The sequence below is a fragment of the Neofelis nebulosa genome, chromosome 1 (assembly GCF_028018385.1).
Source record: "Neofelis nebulosa isolate mNeoNeb1 chromosome 1, mNeoNeb1.pri, whole genome shotgun sequence".
NCBI lineage: Eukaryota > Metazoa > Chordata > Mammalia > Carnivora > Felidae > Neofelis > Neofelis nebulosa.
Genome location: NC_080782.1, coordinates 4,993,729 through 5,013,230, shown reverse-complemented (window position 1 = coordinate 5,013,230; position 19,502 = coordinate 4,993,729). Strand labels below are relative to the sequence as shown.

Genomic DNA, 19,502 nt, shown 5'->3' with positions numbered 1-19,502 from the left:
TTGACAGAATTCCTGAATACCTGCTCCGTTGTTCAATCTGATACCATGTCCTGCAATGTGTTTTTTAATTCTTTCACTTTGTCATGGGCTTAGATGAACACAGAGAAGTTGCAAAATGGTAGAGAGTACCTACTACACCCTTCATGCAGTCATCACACCGGGAAATCAACACTAAATTACAGGTCTCGTGACTTTTTTTTTAAAGTTTATTTATTTATTTTTAAGAGAGAGAGAGAGAGAGGGAGAGCATAAGCAGGGGAGAGGTGGGGGGAGGGGAGGGAGAATCCCAAGCAGGCTCTGCACTGACAGCAATGTTTGATCCCATGACCTTGGGGTCATGACCTGAGCCAAAAGCAAGAGCCAGACGCTTAACCAACTAAGCCACCCACATGCCTGAGGATCTTGTGAAATTTTACCAGAGATGTCCTTTTATTGCCCAGGATTCCACATCAGGTCTAATTTGTTGTGTCCTTAGTCTCTTCCAGCCCGTGACAGATCCTCAGGCTGTCCTTGTCTTCGGTGACGTACATCCTGGTCCCCTCCAGTGAACTCACTTCAGCATCTGTCCTCACTGCAGCAGAAAGATGTGCAGAAGCATTTGTTGTTTCTTTATTTATTTTTTGAATGTTTATTTATTTTTGAGAGAGAGAGAGAGAGAGACAGAGTGTGAGCCGGGGAGGGGCAGAGAGAGAGGGAGACACAGAACCTGAAGCAGGCTCCAGGCTCCGAGCTGTCAGCACAGAGCCCGATGTGGGACTCGAACCCACAAACCGCAAGATCACGACCTGAGCCAAAATGGGACGTGTAACCGACTGGAGCCACCCAGGTGCCCCTGTTGTTTATTTAAATAGCACAAGCCGACACAGGCTCGCATCATTTCTGCCCATCAGTTCTGGTCAGAACGAATCCTAGGTCATACCCACAGGCAGGAGAAAGGGCAACGTCGTTTACTGGATCCCAGGAGGAAAATGAAGCAGCCTATCAAGTGCTAGCTAGAATCGTCTCCGCCGCTGGACCCGTCGAGTCACCAAATTGCTTTCTTCTTCTTCTCACATAATAATACAACTTGCCCCCCTCTGCCCAAGGCGGAGAACGCGGACACCCATCCAGGATCTCTGAATGGATTCGGCCTCTCGGTGAAAAGCAGGAACAGCCCTGAGGTCCGGTCTCCTGTGACCTGAGAGATCACTGATCTGCCCCTGGCTTCCCTGATTTCCAATCAGCAGTGATGGATCAGGGCAGGGGACCCGCATGGAGGCCTCCCCCCTTGGAGAGAGGAAGTAGGGGCGTCTCCCCCCAGCACTAGCCCAGAGACGTGCTTCAGTCCTGCAGGACGGGTGTGCCGAAGTTCCTCTGCTCGGGATGCCGGGCCCCCCATGGTCCCGGCCCCTGACTTCACCCTCTGGGGGGCTCCTCGGTGCTCCTTACTCTCTGCAGGGCCACATGGACTTCGGGTGGTGTCCTCCCCTTGTCCCCTTGTGGCAATACAGCTTTGGGAGCTCGCCTCCTGCTTAAGAGAGGCTGGGGACTCAAAGATTGTTTTCGAGTCCCAAACAATCGAAGGATTTTTTCTTTATCTTTCGGTCCAGATACGCGTGGTCTTCTTGGCGGTGTGATCATCTCAAAAACTTAGTGACTTCTGATCTGTTTGTATCAGTACCACAACTCCACGTCCTTTCTTGGATGTCCTTCTGGAATCGATTCCACTCCTCTGAATCTGTCCCTCAACACGACGGCAGCCTCTCTGAGGCCCCAGGGCTGAGCGGGACGTCCACGCGCTTACCCACACCTCTGCTCCGCGTCACTTCATGTAGCTGAGACGGTTCACCGGCACTCAATCAGTTCAAACTATTCTTCCTTCCCATACTTACCATTTGGGGACTAGAAGCAGGTTACCTTTGGCAACCCTACACGGCCAAGGATTTCTGGACTCCATCTATTACCTGTCATTTTCTGCTTAAAAACAGCCAGTTACTTCCTGAGCTCATCTCTTTCTGGCATTGCCTCTCCAAACAGAGCCAACTTCCAGTTAAAAGAGATTTCCAATGTTCCATTTTCCAGTGACTCCTCCCAGGAGCCTATAGTGATGGGTCTGCCTTCCAAGTCCCTGCGGACAACCGTTTTGCCGTGTCTTGTCAATACGTACCATAGATGTCCAGCCCTCCAGCTTGCCTAGGTCTTCCTCACCTCTTGCCCGATTGCTACGAAAATGGCCACATCTTTTTGTCTTAGCAGCAACCCCCTGCAAGATACCAGTCTCCATGCTATTGAATAAATCGTGCTAGTTGCTGGAAACAGCCCCCAAATTGCAGAGGCACAGCAAAATAAATGTGCTTCCTGTCTTCCCCATGTCCTTTGAAGATTTTCCAGTGAGGGCACCTCCTTCAGACAACGTCTCAGTGATCCAGGCTCTTTCTATCCTGGGATGCTGCCATTTCCAAAAAGTGGTTCCCGTTTTGCCACAGGAGAAGGAGGGAAAGGATCGGGTGTACGAGGCAGTTTATGGGGCCGGACGTATCAGATGTCACATCTACCTGCACTCCATCAGTCGGACTTAGTTTTACGGCCCCATCAGGTACACGGGGGCTGGTAAATGTCATCCTCTGGGGTGACCAGGAAGGTAGTTAAATGGTTGACAATAATTAGAATTCTTTCTGTTGCAAAGACCAATCTGAAGAGTTACCTGATTTCTCTGCAGAATCAGGCAGTTCCCCTCCACGTATGCTGTGTCTCGTACGTAACTTGCAACATGGCAACAAATTATTTTATTGTCTGTAGACCCGCCGGGTAATGAGGGCCTTGGGGTTAGGAACTGTCCCGAACACGTCTCCTAGCCCGTGAGCCTGGTGCTCTGGCCGGGCCTGGCACACGCGGGTGCTGAGAGAGCGTTTGTCAAGAGAAGGTCGAGACGGGAGGGAGGCCAGGCTAGGAGTAAATATTGAGAGGCTATCCTCTGTGTAGAGCAGGATGGGTTATCTCCATCAGGAAGGGGGAAATCAAGGGTCGTCATCAGACATATTTTCTAATAAAAATGAACGTAACGTCCTTCTCTCTTTAATTTATTCAAGTGGGCAAACTGTTTCCCCTTCTCATTCTTGGCATTTACTTGGTAATTTTGCATTTCCCAATGGATTAGTCTCCATGCAATGAAAGCTCTCAGTACAGGCTATTATTTCTATTTCTTTGAATAGTATCTCTTCTCCTATATTAAATTATTACGTATAATAGAAAAAAAAAAGCCCAAAGATGTGGGCATCGGACATTCTCAGGACCCAAGTTGCCACCTAGTACCAGAGGGAGATGTGTGGGGAGTCTGTCCCCTGGAGATTTAGGACTGTGTCCCAAGACTTCTCTATCCAAAGGGCTCAAGATAGAAACCCTTTCTGGTCGGGCAGAACTGAGTCCAATCAACTGATTGAAATACATAGACATGTGGAACAATAGCCCGTTTGTTTCCTATTAATCTAAGAAACAAAGGACTCCTGATGAGGTTGCACAAAGGGATTCTGACCATCATCTGAAATGTCTCTGGGTCCTAAGCTGGGCTGTGTGAGTATGGAGCTTCTCTGGGTCCTGGTCTGTCGTCCAGGGAGTCCATCACGAGCTGGGGATGTGCCAGGAGCTGATGGGTGGTGGCTGAATTGGGGTACCACATCTTGGGGACGCCCTCAGAGGTGTGAACAGCACAGGTTTATGTTTCTCTAAACAGTAATATAGCAGGATGGAAGTGTCTGGTTCTGAAATAATCAGAACATTGCAACAATTTTCTGACAGATAGATGTGAAGTGTCTTGAGGAAGGGCACCTTTTTATTTTTTGTAACTTTCTTTTTTTTTTTTTAATTTTTTTAATGTTTATTTATTTTTGAGAGAGAGAGACAGAGACAGAGACAGAGACAGAGAGAGAGACAGAGTGTGAGCCGGGGAGGGGCAGAGAGAGAGGGAGACACAGAATCCCAAGCAGGCTCCAGGCTCTGAGCTGTCAGCACACAGCCCAACACGGCACTCGAAACTCACCGACCCAGAGATCATGACCTGAGCCGAAGTCAGATGCTTAATCGACTGAGCCAGCCCGGCGCCCCAACAAGGGCATCTTTTTATAACGTGCCCCAGTGTGCCACCTGAGATACAACCACGTGGGGCAGGCCCATCCCACCTTAGCTGTCCCTCCAGATGGTCTGGTTTGCAGAAGGGACCAGCTGTGCCAGTGGGTCCTGGGATCGACTCCTGGGAGGGCAGCCCCTGTTGGGAGTTCACGTCCAGCACAAGGGCTGTGTGAAGCGGCTCAGAGTCAAGTGTCCATTTTCCTGGCCGCCTTGAGCAGGAGGGCGCTGGAGCAGAGCCCCGTGAAAATCTGAGCCTCAGAAATTGGGTGGGAAGTGGGGTTCCCGTTTACCATTCTTACTGTGCTCTCCCTGGACACAGATTCCCTCGTTAGTGACATCGTCTGTTAGCGTGGCACATTTGTAACAGCTGGAGATATTAATAGTGTAGTGATTTCCTCAAATGGAGGAAAACATAAATAGCATTTAAACTTAATAACTAAAGTAGATTAAAATTTAAGCTATAAACCTAATCATAATGAAATAACATTATGATAAGAATCCATTATTAGGAACCAAAGTCCGTGGTCTCCGTTAGCGTGCCTCCTTGGTGGGTTTGGACAAATGCATAATGGAGTGTATCATACAGAGTAGTTTCACTGTCCTAACAATCCTCTGGGCTCTGTCGCGTCATCCCTCTCCCCACCCCCAACCCCTGGCAACCACTGGTCTTTTTATCGTCTCCATGGTTCCACCTCCTCCAGGATGTCATGTAGTTGGAGTCATACAGCATAAACTCTTTCCATATTGGCTTCTTTCACGCGGCAAATGGGTCAAGTTTCTTCCTTGCCTGTTTGTGGCTTCATAGCTCATTTCTTTTGATCTCTGTAAATATCACATTGTCTGGATGGACCAGTGTCTTTATCCACTCACCTATTGGAAGGCATTTAAACTTTGACAGTTGTAAGTAAAGCGGCTAGAAGCATTCGTGTGCAGGGTTTGGGGTGGATGTAAATGTTCAGCTCATCTCAACCAGGTGAGTTGACACGCTGGATCATTTGGTAAGAATGGGGTCAGTTCTGTCTTCTGAAGTGGGTGCCCCAAGTTGCATTCCCGTCAGTAATGTACGAGAGTTCCTTGTGCTCCACACCCCGTCAGCATTTGGGGTTGTCAGGGTTTTGGATGTGGACTATTCTAATAGGCATGTAGTGGTACCTTGGGGTGGTTTTAATTTGATATTGAGTGTTTGTTCGTATGCCTGTTACCCAGATATTTTTTTTTCTTCTTCTTCTTCATGGGCCTAATGTAGATATTTCTTCTTGTAAGCAGAATAAATTGGCTTATCATTATGAGAGAAATATGTTTCTAGACTAATTGGGCCAAACCTTCTCTTAACACATCTTTCGAAAGTAATGGAGAGGGGCCCCTGGGTGGCTCAGTCAGTTACGCTTCTGACTCTTGATTATCAGCTCAGGTCATGATCTCATGGTCTTGAGATGGAGGCCAGTGTCAAGCTCTACTCTGAGGGTGGAGCCAGCTTGGGATTCTCCCTCTCTCTCTGCCCCTCCCCCACTCATACTCCTGCTCTCGTTCTCTCTCTCTCTCAAAATAAATAAGACCCCCTCCTTAGGGGGTCCCAGCTGGGAATGAAGTTTTCCCAGCCACGTGGAGCCTTTGAGAACAGATTTTGCCGCTTTGCAATGGAGCGAAAGCAACCAATCCAGACTGCTGACTACTTTGCAAAGAGTAAGACACTAAGAGATGCGAGGTATTTCCACAATCCTGCCTCTCACATGTGTATGTTAGGCCAGGCAAGCTGGATTTGAAGAGAGAAAGAAAATCACCATCTCACTGACAGAACCAGCTTGCTTTTAATGCTGTCAAGCTGAAGAAGTTCAGTGTCTGTGCTTGCTCCAGCAAATTCTCCCTAAGCCACTAATTGTTAGGACGGTAACACCGAGGACCACCGAGTCAAGTACAGCGAGAGATGCACAGAGTGGTGGCTCTGTCTTCACCGCCGTGGGCAGACAGTATTAACATACAGTCATCAGCAGGGATAGCAAACATCTACACATAAGAACGTAACGGCCCAGGATACCAGGGGGGCTCAGTCGCTTAAGCGTCAGACTCTTGGTTTCGGCTCAGTCATGATCTCACGGTTCGTGAGTTCAAGCTCCACGTTGGGCTCTGTGTGGTTGGGATTCTCTCTCCCTCTCTCCCTGCCCCTCCCCAACTCTCGTTCTCTGTCTCAGTCTAAATAAATAAATTAAAAAAAAAAAAAAGAATATGATGGCCAGGAGTTTCGGTGTCCAGTTTGACCATGACCCTTGAGCTATTGCAATCTCCAGTTGGACACTGTCTGCTCTCGGGTCCACCTCTGGAGGTGGGGCTGCATGACAGCTGGGTGGCTGTGGGCCATGACACTTAACGGGACCCTGCAACAGTCAGCGGGCACGCAGCACTGGTCTTAGAGGCTTCGATGCTTTTTCTCCCTAAAGCATTGGGAATTGATGAACGTTTCGCTTTCTGAAATGTCTCTTTAATTCATTGTTCCCGGGTATCCAGGCCAGACTCTTCCTAAACTCACCCACACTTGTGCAGCCTGACCACGAGCTTCCTACTGCTCGTTCCCGTCCTGGCCACGCTCCGAGGAGCGTCGCTCTGAGCAAGATGGGAAGTGACGTGTCTTGTAACATCATCTGGGGTTTGTGGTCTGGTCCAAGGCCCCTTCACTGACTGTGGTTTTCAGTCAGCTCTGAGCATCACACAAAGCCTTCCCACATATTCTCTCCAGGACACAGAGTTTTAACAATCCCGGTCATTCTTTCTTCTTCTTCTTTTTTTTAAATGTTATTTATTTTTGAGAGACAGAGAGAGAGAGAAAGAGATGGAGTGTGATTGGAGGAGGGGCAGAGAGAGAGGGGGGGAGACACAGAGTCCAAAGCAGGCTCCAGGCTCTGAGCTGTCAGCACAGAGCCTGATGTGGGGCTCAAACCCACAAACCGCGAGATCATGACCTGAGCCGAAGTCGGACGCTTAACCAACTGAGCCACCCAGGTGGCCCTTGGTCATTCTTTCTTAACCAGCTCTTCTGTAGATGCCGAAGAACCCATCTTTCCAGTGTAATCCATAAAGCCACCTGGTTTCCAGCATCTTCTTAAAGGAAGTGTAAAGTTGGAGAGGTCCCCTGGCAAAGGGACACTGTGGACAAGGCTGTCCTCCTACCAGGAGGCCAGCATCTGCCTTCTGGGGACATAAGCCTGCATCTGCCTTCCAGGGACATAAATTCCATGTTCCCTTCCCATTCAAGGCAGAAACAATGCTCATCACAGGACTAGCTGCACGAAGGGTGAAGACACCCAGTCCCTCTGAGACCCTCCCTCAACCATCTATGCTCCAGCCCAGGTCTTGTTTCCTGCTTAGTGGGAGAAAGAGATCATCATTCTTCCAGAATGCAGGTGTCTAACTCCTCATGTTCCGCCCCACAGACAGATAACTGTCCGTCTGCCAGTAGATATCTAGACAGACCACTAAATGCAGAGGGATTTTTATATTGCCTATCGGATAGCTATTCATTTTAAGTAAAAACTGATTGCCTTAGTGGAACCAGGCATTGAAGAAATGACAACGTAATAGTTCATTTGTATCATCTTTGACAGAGATGTGGGTTTTTTTAATAAATGACAGGTGAGCATTCTGAAATATTATCGTTGGATTCCGTTAGTCAGCAGTGATAGAAATGTGACTTTCCGGCCCCATTGTCTTCAGGGAAAGGGGAGAATGTCATTTAAAAAATAAAGCCCAGGAAAGCCGTCTCCTTCCAACAGTTTCCAAACTGGTTCTCAGTCGATTGGTAGTGTTACTTAGACCTCATTCCTCCACGGTGAGGTCCTGAAAGTCCAGGAAAACTGGTTTGCTTACCTAGCAGTTCCGTTTTTTCTCTTTCTACGAATTGGGTGTTGAAATGACCCAAAGCAGCCAGAACAGTATGACCAGAACGTTCTACTGCCAGCGGGGTTGGGACAGACAGACAGACCAAAGGCCATCAAGGTCTGTTCTTTGCAAGGGAAAACTGATATCTTGACACGTGGATATTCGTCTCAGCCATTTTGAGTTTCCCGTCCCTGGACAATTGTGGTTTTCAAAAAAAGCAAACCCTTATGTTCGTGGGCGTTGTAATTGTATTAGTTGTCTATTGTGGCATAATGATGGCACCACAAACGTAGAGGGGTCAAACCACACACATTCATGACCTCAGAGTATCTGAGGCTCGGGAGTCTAGGCACAGCTTAGCCGGGTCCTCTGCCCAGGGCCTCTCCAGGCTGTAGACAAGGTGTCAGTGGGGCTGGGGTCTCATCAGAGACTCGTCTGGGAAAGGATCTACTTCCAGGCCGGTGGCTGTGGGACTGAGGGCTTCTGTTTCCTGCTGGGAGTCTGCTGGCCGTGTGGCCTTCTCTGGGGGGCAGCTTCCAAAGTGACTTTGAAGAAGCCAGCCGGGGGGGGGGGGGCATCTCCTCACAAGATGGGTGTTACAGTCTTGTGTATCATAATCACATATGTGTAATTACAATCCTCCTAGCACCGCTGCATGAGGAGACGTAATGGTTAGTTCCCTGTTACCTTGACGAGGAGAACAGGGGTACCCAGATATTTGGTTCAGCTTGATTCTGGGCATGTCTGTGAAGGTGTCTCTGGATGAGACAGTATTTGCTTTGATAGACTGAGCAAAGCAGGCAGTCCTCCCCAGTGCGGGGGGGCCTCATCCAGTCCCGCGGAGGCCTGTGCAGAACAAAAGACAGAGTGAGAATGTCTTTCTCTCTGCCTTTTTCGAGCTGGGACATTGGCCCTCATGCTGTTGGCATTCCTGGTTCTTAGGCCTTTGGATTCAAACTACTTGGAACCACACCCACCGCTGACTTTCCTGTGTCCCGGTCTGCGAATGGCTGGTCGGCTGCGAATGACTTCTCGGCCTTCGTAATTGCGTAAGCCAATTCCATACACTAAGTTCTATACATATGATCCTAGTCGTCTGTGAGCCTAGCCTAGCCTGGTCACATGAGCCTAGCAGGAGGGAGGGACCGCGGGACTGTAGGTGCATCCTACAACCACACATCTTACAGAGCTATTAAATACCGTACTTCTGCAGGGAGAAATGTCATTTTCAGAGCACGAGACAAGGAGGTGAAGGTGCTCACTGTCCTAAGAAGGAATCTAGCTGAGACCAAGAGGCAGACAGGATCCTCCTCCTGAATGGGTGATTTCAACAGCATATGGGTGCAGAGTCGGAGGCTCCATATTGGTATTCTCCAACAATGCAGACGTTATTTTTTTAGTATTTATTAAATACGTCCATGTGCCCAACAGTGTCTGAGAGCTTTCCAAATGTTATTTTTTAAAAGTTTTTAATGTTTATTTATTTTTGAGAGAGAGAGAGTGTGTGAGCAGGGGAGGGGCAGAGAGAGAGAGGGAGACAGAATCCGAAGCAGGCTCCAGGCTCCAAGCTGTCAGCACAGAGCCTGATGTGGGACTTGAACCCACGAACTGCGAGATCATGACCTGAGCTGAAGTCAGACACTCAACCGACTGAGCCCCCCAGGCGCCCCTTTCCAAGTGTTATTTTACATAATGCTCACGCCTGTGCCAGGTGGCCAATGCTATTACCCTTTTTTGCAAACGAGGCACAGGATTTGGATGATTTGTTCAAGGTCACATGGGTAGGAGACTGTGGAGCCAGGGTTCAGCCTGGTGTTTTCAACTGCTCTGCGTGTCCTAACTGGTCTACACTAAGGTGGAGGTAGCCTGTGGCCCGGGGACACGTGTCCTCTAGTGAACAGGTTATCCGTGCCCCTAAAACTCACACTCACGGGGCAGGTTGGGACATGATGGAAGGAAGAGGCAGGGATCCGGGGGAGGAAGAGGCCTGGCATCAGGGCCGGGAGAGAGGCAGCTGAGCCTGAGTGAGGTCCTACCAGTGCTAGAAGCTGGGACCCACAGTGCACCAGGTGGCCCGAGACACCTGGACACCGGGTGGTGCATTCAGTGTGCGGCCTCGTGCTGCCTGCCTGGCACAGCGGGGGCAGCGACTCGTGGCCGGGGTGGGCTGGCCTGGCACCATCCCTTGTGACGAATTTGGTGAAAGTCTCCAAGGAGTGAGGCCTCAGACGGCCAGCACAGCTGGGTCCTCAAAGCAGCCACCACACGTCTCCAGAAAAGAAGCAAGATGTGACTTTACCTCTTGTGAATTCTCCATCTATTGGCATCGTATCTGATGTCTTTTTTCCCCCAACTGTTCTAAACAGTTTCTGAACAATGGATTTCTGAACAAGGGATTCGAATCTAAGTTTTGTAAAATCTTGATTCAAAGGAGGTGGGGTTTTTTTATGTTTATTTATTTTTGAGAGAGACAGAGAAAGACAGACACGGAGTACAAGTGGGGAGGGGCAGAGAGAGACAAAGAATCCAAAGTAGGCTCCAGGCTCCAAGCTGACAGCACAGAGCCCAATGTGGGGATCGAACCCACAAACTGTGAGATCATGACCTGAGCCGGAAGTCAGACGCTTAACCACCCAGGAACCTTGACTCAAATGAGTTTTTTAGAGCTAAAGTGCTTTCCCTGACTCCCAGCAGCGACTGCAAATCTCAGAGCGCAGGGTGCAAGTGTGCCTCGGAGGTGGGCTTGGTCCACAGGACCCCCTCTTGCTCCCCTCCAGGCTGGCTAGGGGAGGGCGAGGCTCAGGAGCTGGCCCCCGACATGCGGCCCCTCCTGCACTTCCCTTCCTGTAATGTAGGGTCCTACCCACCAGGATCAGCGATTCTCGAGATGGAATCGTGGGACAGCGTCCCAGAACCCAGAGCAGTAGATGCCCCTGGATCCAGTCAGTATGGAAGGACCTAGAAGGGTTTGAGGAAGAATGCACCGGGATGAAGCCTGTGCTTGCTACAAGCAGGACACAGGGAAGCGTGTCCCCAGGAGGGCGACAGTGGGAGAGGGCTGGAGTGCACTGATCAGGGTTTGGCCACCACAATGGCCTGGGATGGACCGTAAGCCCCTCACTTGGCCTCGTGTTTATTTCTGTCACTTTTTCCTACCGGTCATTATTTTAGCTACTTACTAGTTTCTTGCGTTTCACGGCGCCTGGGCGGGGACTGCTTCAGCTGCCCATCCGTCGGAGCATCTCTGACGGCGCTTGGCACGTAGTCTGTGTTCAGTAAATAGTGCTGAGTGCAGTCCTGGCCCTGGAGAAGCGTCCCGTGAGGAGGACACGGGTCCAATGAGTCCCCTGCCTCGTTGCAGTTCAACTTCAACCGACATGGCCAGTGGGTGAAGTCCTCCCTAGAAGGCAGCCCACGGCACGTCCCCAGAGAGCAGGTGACCATGCCCAGCGGCCTTGCTGAGCGAGGAGCGAGGAGCGAGGAGCGAGGACACGTGGTTTGGGTGAAAAGCAGGTAAAAGGTGGGAGGGTGGTCCCCGCCAGATGCTGCAAAGCCCAGTGGGGAGAAGCTTCACAACGGAGCCCTCAGGGCACTGGAGGCAGATGCTACTGGTGACTGGTAGATGGTGACGACCTTGGGATGTCCTCCAACTTCCACCCCTTCCTGCCAGGCCAGTCCCTCCCTCCGCCCTGCAGCCCGTGCAACATCCCAACTACAAGGCTGACGTCACGGAGAAGCTGGGTTGCAGAGGACAAGCAGGGGAACCTGCCTCCTCCAACCCCGGGGACACCGAAGGGTGGAAGGAGGGGCTCTCCAGACCTCGGCCCGAAGCAGGAAGAGGGTCAGAACAGGTGGGAAAGTGCTTTTGCCTCCGCCCCAGCCCCAGGTGCTGCCACAGCAGAGTAATTTTGGCAGAGGAAGGCAGGTGTGGGGACACAGGAGCTCAGAGGGGCCTCCAGACTCAGGGGGGTGTCTCCAAAGGGAGCAGAGCGGTGGGCGGGGCTCTTGGATGCACCCACTTCCCAGAGGAAGGCCTGGGGGCCACCACCCTGACAAGTAAGGCTGGGACACAGGTCCCTGAGGAGAGGCTGCAGCCCCAGCAGCAGGGCCATCTTCCTACGGAGCAGCCTCCTGCCCAGCCGGCCCTGGGGGACAGGGCGCGGGGCCCACGGTGGGGTGGCGGACCTGTGTTCCCACACGGGAACTGACGAGGCAGTGGGTCCTCCCTGGGGGGAGTGGAAGGCCGCAGGGCCAAGAACCACCGAATCGTACTTAGTACAGCTTCTAAAGTCATGATTTCTTTGGTGATCTTGGACTTCATTATAGCCCAAGGAAACTGCAAATGTCATCCTTGGCAAAGCCAGTTGGGGCTGAGTGAGGGCTTTGAGAAGGAGGTCAAGTAACAGGAGAGAGGCAGATGTAGGGGCTCAAACTGGCCCAGGGAGAGGCGTTAGCTTCTAGAAGTTGCTTCTGCCCCACAGGGCCCCCTGACGGGACACTTCCACAGCCACCCCCATAGGCATCCACGACTGTCATAGGTCTGAAAATACACAGGCAGTTGTGTGTGGCAGCAGACGTGAATAGCCTTTAGCCAGAGGCAGAGAGCGGCACAGTGTTGCAGGCTGTCCTCCTGAAAGCCACCAGCTCCCTGCGGGACGCTTCGGGACCCAGAGTCTCAGGCTTTGTTGCCGTGTCCCCGCTCTCCCTGAAGCGTTGGAGCTATTCGACCTTGGCCCTCTCGTCCAGCTGAGAGGCAAAGTGGAAGTCATTCTCTTCGTTTAACAATTTTGAGCCCGGACCATCATTCCGGGTTCCCTACCGGGTCTTCTCGTGGTCGGTGGCGGACAGTGGGTGTAACCGCGGAGGAGGCCGTGCAGTGCTCGCCTCAGATCCTTGGCGGCCGGCCTCCGGGGCACTGACCAGCTCGTGTGAAGGGAACACTCTGGGTGGTTTACTGCTTAGGATGGACGCTAGCACGCTCTTCAGGCAATAACTTGAGAAAATGCCAACGTTCGAGGTAAGTAATTAGCGTAGAACCAACCATTCAATATCTGGACAGTTTAGCATGTTGACAATCGACCTGTTGGTTCTCCCGAATGTGCGTCTGACGGTCCATACACTCTCGTTACCGTCACGCCTTCTGCAGATGCTGTGCTGGTGTCAGAGGGTGACGGAGTGAGGGATTCTAAGGCACAGAGTGGAAACTAAGATAGGAAATTATTCAGGTCTCTTTCACTGTGATTGGGCAAAGGTTCATCTTTATGGGATGAGGCCACTTCTGGACTAGTTTTTTTTTTTTTCAATTTAAAAAAAGGCTTAAATTTTTGTTAATTAAAATTGATATTTTTTGTTCATAATATTTCCCTTTTTTTCTGGTCCAACCAGTGAAGGTTCACTTTGAGCAAACCTGTAGTTTTTAAACGATGTGATGTAAATGTAAAAATATTTAATGAAGTATTGTAACTTAGTATAGCATATATAACTATAGTATACACACAGAGTATAGTAGTGTGACTTATAGTATACACACAGCATATACATGCTATATCCGTAGTATAGTTTCTTACAGTATATGCATAGCATATATATGCTATATTCATAGTATACTAGTGTCTTATGGTATATACATAGTATATTGATGCTATATCCATAGTACAGTAGTATAAATTAAGTTATGACTTTTGGGTGTTACTGGGAAAATGTTCATATTTTGGTAACTGGCATATTTAGAATAAATGTTTAGAGATTTCAACTTTTACCATCTGAGAGCTCTATGTAAAGCCAGCTACTGTAAGAGCCTGTGAACTCTCGGGTTATGACTCATCAAACGTCTTCCCTGCTTGACCAGCTGCAAGTTTCTCGAAAGAGTGAAGTGGGGCAAGGGTGTGGTAATGATTCTTGTGTGCACATTGCATTCTTTACAATGTCAGGCCTTTGAAAGTGAAATTAGTTTTATTTATCCAAACTGAAATTTTACTTTCTTGTTAAATACAGAACTCTAAGTCTCAATGATGTTTTGCCTGTCGACTGGAACTGGAATATCTGACCGTATTACAGTCTACACTCAGCATGTGACAAACCGTTTCCAAATCCTCTAATAACAGGCTTCTAATTCAGTATGCCACGGGATAAATACTGCAGATCTTTGACACTGAAGGAGAAAGCTTTCAGTAATTTTAAGTCCAGGGATGATGAATGTCAGAAATGTAATTTCTAAAATTGGTAGTGGTGCTTTTATTAAATTCACTTCACACCGCGAATGTCCTTCAAAGAACATGCAAAAAAAATGTTTTTTAATCCAATTATTGTTTATGACTAAAACCTAAGTTTCAACAGAAATTCAGCTAAACTTTGAAACTCAGAGTTAAAACATTAAGAAAATGTTCTGCTCTTGTGTATGGATAGATGATAATGTTGTAGACCAATAGCGTTTGCCGTTTGTGACCAAATAGTGGTAAAAAGTAAGGCCATGAATTACTGGGCTTTTGATTAGCATTAAAATTCTGAAAATTTAAAAAAAAAAAAAAAGGTGAGAGGGAGAGAGAATGAAAAAATGAAAGGAAGGGAAAGAGAAGAGGAAAGAAGGGAAGGAAATCGGAATTTGGAAGTTCCCTCGAGTGGCCTCACTCTCTCACATCCCCCCGTGATGCAAGGTGACGGTTTGGGCGGCTGGGGCCCCTCGCCAGCACTTGGCACCTTCATTTCAGCCCTTCTGCCACCTGTGTGGTACGTGGTAACGGTTTTAACTTTCGTTTTCCTAGTGAGTAAAGAGGTTAAACATCGTTTCCGGTACTTCTCAGTCGCAGGTGTATCTTCTTTAGTGAAACGTCTGTTCGAATGTTACGCTCATTTAAAAATACAGCCTTCAACTGCCAGCTCCCAAATGGGGTTCATATTCACCCCCTCCCACACTCTCTAGTTCCGATCCTCATTTTCTCTTATGGAGACTCCCTGCCCGTCTCCCAGCCACGGCCCGGCCACCTGCACTGCGCCCCCGCCACGCTACCAGAAGAAGCACGTCCACGCGTGGGGCTCACGTCCTCCCGTGCAGGCATCACCAGAGGGTGCTGAGCGACAGGGTCTTTCCATCGTCCTTCAGCTGCCACGTGGGCACCTTCTCGATCTGCTGCTCCCCTGTCCGTTTCACCCTGGCGCCCATCCCCTATCCCCCTTCTCACTTTATTTTCACCAACATCAGCCTAAGTGCAGCCCCGGGGAAAGCCTCCTTGGAAGAGCAGGGGCTCTCCCACACTTTCGGCCCCTACAGGTATGACTTCCACCCAGACTGTTTCTCCTCGAGTCATACTGGAGCCACACTCTCTGAGCAGACTGGAGGTCCCTCTGCCCTCGTAATTTTCCATAACGCAAACATCCCATTGTATTCTCATGGTATGTCTGTCTCCACACTAGACCGCAGGTCTCCTGAGGACAAAACTGCATTCTGCCTTTGACCTCTGTCATCTGATGCGAGCCCGACCACAGTGGGCCACGTATCGGGTGACCTGCCCCTGTGCTACTCCCCTGGGTACCAGGGCTCGGGGGATATAGCGTTGATCCTGTTAAACCGCCCCACCCAGTCTGCAGGAACTGTCATTGAACTGAACTCCCTATGTGACCCCCAGCCCCAGAATAACAACTGATGACAGGAAAGAACATGGTAAGACTCTCGGTCCTAAGGACACAGTGGCAGCCACAGGTGCCTGCGTGGAGCACTCCAGGGCCCCACCCTGATTCACGACACATTTTCTCCCTTCCGATTTACATACTTTCCTCACAGTCTAGGCTCCACGGCCTTCTCTATATTCTTTTTATTTTGGTTAAGAAATAAACAATACATAAAACTACAAAGTATAACATAACCACCCAGTATAAATAGTAACATCCAAAAAACCAGATCTGATCTATTTGCTTCAGTTTTCTCAAACAAGAAGAAATGCCCATCACAGAACATGACAATCACCTAGATTCCCTCTTCAGTCCCCTCATCTTCAAGGACAACCACAGTCATGGGCTTAATGAGTCTCCAATCCATATTTTCATACTTTTACGACACTCGCTCTCTGCATGTGGTGTTGGTAGTGTTGCTTTGGGTTTCCTCACGACGGCAAACCCTGTATTATTCTCCAGTGAACTGTTCTCCCTCTTGCTTCCTTCCTTCCTTCACCTGAATGTCAACTTCAGACCTTCAACTGAAGGTCTTCGGTTCTGGTGAGCCCACCCTGTCTTGAGGGTCACCTCGAAGCAAACCTCTGATGAGCTTTTGTGGAGAGACGTGTCCGAAATCACCAGGCCAAAGAAATGCTGGGAAGGGTGCTGTTCTGTGACACCCACCGGTCTCATGTCGGGCTCCCACACCATCTCGTGTTTCTTGCTTCTTGGACTTTTGTGATTATTTTCTAGGATAGACTTGATTTCACCTTCTATCTCTTCTACCACATTTTTGTTCTCTCATTTCCGAGAGTCACTGTCCTCGGATAATTTTGCTTTCATGGCGTCCTGTTGTTAGTGTGGGTATAATAAACTTATATTTTTAAAAATAGCTTCATTGAGGTGTAATGGACATTCAATGAACCGCATGTATTTATAAAGCGTATAACATGATGCATACAGATGTGAAACCATCGCACAAGCAAGATAAGGAGCATCAACCCTGAATGTATCCTCTGGTCCTTTTGTAAAGCCCCCACCCGAGCCCCCACCCGCAGGCAAACGCTTCCCGTACCCAATACAGCGTGTGTTCTTTTTTGTCTCGCCCTTTTCCGTCAGCATGGTGACGCTGAGATGTTATTTTCCTGCTACTGTTCATAGTTTCTTTCTCTCTTCCTGCGCAGTAGTATTCCATCGTATGGATATACCACAAGACAGTCATTCACCTGCCTACGGACAATTGGGTTGTTTCCAGTTTGGGGCTGTTGCAAATAAAGCTGCTATGATCATTCACGTAAATGTCTCTGTATACATTATACGCTTTCATTTCTCTTGGGCAATTACCTAGGAGTGAAATATTTGGGTCATATAGCAAGTGTATGTCTAACTTTTAAAGAAACTGCCAGAGTGTTTTCACCATCTCACATTCCCACCAGCGAGTGTGTGTCAGTTTCAGAGTCTCTGCTTCCTCACCAAGCCTTCGTTGGTCGTTTTCTTCGATTTCAGTTATTCTAAGGGATGGGGAGCGTGGTGTGATTGGCGTTTCCCTAATGACTAGAGGTGGTAAGCGTCTTTGCACCTACTTACTGGCCTGCCGTCTGTGTGTATTCTTTGATGAAGAGTCTGTTCAAATCTTTTGCCTGTGGTAAAGATTGTTCTGAAGTTTTTATTGTTGAAATTTGAGAGTTCTTTGTGTATTTGGATGCAGAACTCTTATCGGACACGCGATTTGTCACTCACACTAGCAGTCCATTCCTGAACATTGCTGGGTCACATTCCAGGGCACCGCGTCCTCTGGCCACTCACCTGCCGAGGCCCAGTCTCCCCTGATGTTACAATTTGTTTCTAGAACATTTCCCTTTTGCTTCTGGAATGATGTTTTCTTCAGAGGCATTCGCTTTTCTTCCACGATGTAACCTTTTCTAAGTATCTGGCGATCCCTGACCATCAGTGCACATTTCTGAAAAAGTTCCAGAAGAGCTGAGTAGGAGCCTGTGACTGCGGGGACCACGCCTCCTGGGGCTCTCCTGCCACACGAGGCAGAAGGTGGCCGGCTACTACACTGGTGGGTCCCTAAGAACTAAAATGTGGATTTATTTTTTTCTGGGATGCCAACATCTGCTTACTCTGGCTGTACCTAGAGAGCTAGTTTTTACTTAGCTCCTTCCCCGACCCTGCTCCCACTGCATTTTCCCCAGAAATGGGTGCAGAGCTCCTGGGGCTTATGTGCTGTTTGTGGGGAGCAAGAATGGAGAGGGCACTGTTGTCGGCTCTGAGTCCAGAGCTCAGATGCACAGGTGCACGGCCTCACTTCCAGGGGCACACCTCACCTCCCCCTCTGTCAGCCGTGGCAAGAGGACCTGCCATCTCAGCAGGGCACACCGTGGGCTCTCCAGCGCCATGGCCCCCTGCCCTGCTTTATCAGTCCCCGCCGTGGGCCCTTAGATTCCTTCACACGATTGTAACGGCTCAGGACCGGGAGGGGGAGGAAAGGCACGTGTTCAGTTCATCATTTTGAATTGAGAGAGTTTAAATGTACTCCTGAAAATATAAAAACCATTCCTAAAGTTGCCTTTTTTAAAGTTTATTTGAGAGAGAGAGAGAGAGAGAGAGAGAGAGAGAATGCACGTGCACACACAAGCAGGGGGAGGGGCAGAGAGTGAGGGAGAGAGACAGAATCCCAAGCAGGCTCAGAACTGTCAGCGCGGAGCCCAATGCGAGACTTGAACTTGTTAACCGTGAGATGGTGACCTGAGCCGAAATCAAGAGTCAGACACAGGTGCCTCTTTAAAGGAAATATTTCTCTAAGTCACTATAGAAAATTTTTTTAAAAAGGAAGTTACAAATACTAAAAATAGAAAACACGATAAAAGGACATTTCAGTATCGCAGTTAATGAGAGAATCTGAGCCAGCTTATTCCACGGCCAAGTCTGTTTCTCGTGTTGTTAAAGAAAACGAAACAAATCTGAATGCTTGGAAGGGCCGGGAAACGCCGGGTGAATGTGCCAACGAAAGCCGTAGCATGGCAGTATTCGGAGCAAAGCCGGATCCCAGGAGAGCAGCACTCAGCGGGAAGATTATCTCACATTGATAACAGGGTGGATGAAAAGTTTTGCAGAATGCCGGCAGCAAAACACAAAGCAAAAACTATTAGACACACAAGGGAAATCTGACATGGGAGAGAAATAAGGTTGCAGACAAGTTTAACAATGGGGTCAATATCTCTGAATTAACACACGACAGAACAAACAGCATCAGCTTTGGAGAACGGCCTTGTTATTAAGAGCTTGAGGCCACAGAAGGAAAACTCAAAATCTGCGCGGGAGAGATTTCACAGAAAATGATCTCTACTGTGTCCACATGTGTGAAAAAGAAGAAAAACCTTTCAATGAAATCTGTCAAACGGTTGAGAAGAAAAAAAGCACCCTTTCAAACCAAAATGAATTTCCTAGAAATAGTGAGATTGAGACAAACCTAACAAGTACAGCTGGAGACTATTTAGGGTCATAATTGTAGGAAGGTCATTAAACTCTAGAAAGTGCAGGGGCACCTGGGGGGCTCAGTGGGTTAAGCAAACGACTTTGGCTCAAGTCATGATCTCACGTTTGTGAGTTCGAGCCCCGTCTCGGGCTCTGTGCTGACAGCTCGGAACCTGGAGCCTGCTTCAGATTCTGTGTGTGTGTGTGTCTCTCTCTCTCAAAAGTAATTTAATGTGTTAAAAAAAAAAAACCCCTGCAAAACCTTAGGAAGTGTCACGTAGCAGAAACACACAGCCTTAAAAGCTACAAATACACCTGCTAGGCAAACAGATGACTGAGGTAGTCCTCCCGAGCAGTTACGAGCACGATGAAAAGATTTCCCCTAAATTAGAACAGTGAAG

At 49.0% G+C, this 19,502-nt stretch overlaps 1 protein-coding gene and 1 long non-coding RNA gene across 2 annotated transcripts in view; one reads left to right on the top strand and one right to left on the bottom strand.

Moving 5' to 3' along the window:
* Positions 1-262: 262 nt before the first annotated feature.
* The window catches only part of SRD5A1 (steroid 5 alpha-reductase 1), a 45,698-nt gene continuing 26,458 nt past the window's right edge, over positions 263-19,502 (bottom strand). The window contains exon 6 of the mRNA XM_058715199.1: positions 263-571. Within this exon, the coding sequence (XP_058571182.1) occupies positions 556-571 (16 nt within the window). The 3' untranslated portion in view covers positions 263-555. The remainder of the gene's footprint in view (positions 572-19,502) is intronic.
* Positions 4,807-16,976, top strand: LOC131503670 (uncharacterized). Its single transcript, XR_009257522.1, has 3 exons — positions 4,807-5,077; positions 8,917-9,023; positions 13,969-16,976. It is a non-coding gene; the product is annotated as an uncharacterized LOC131503670 (long non-coding RNA).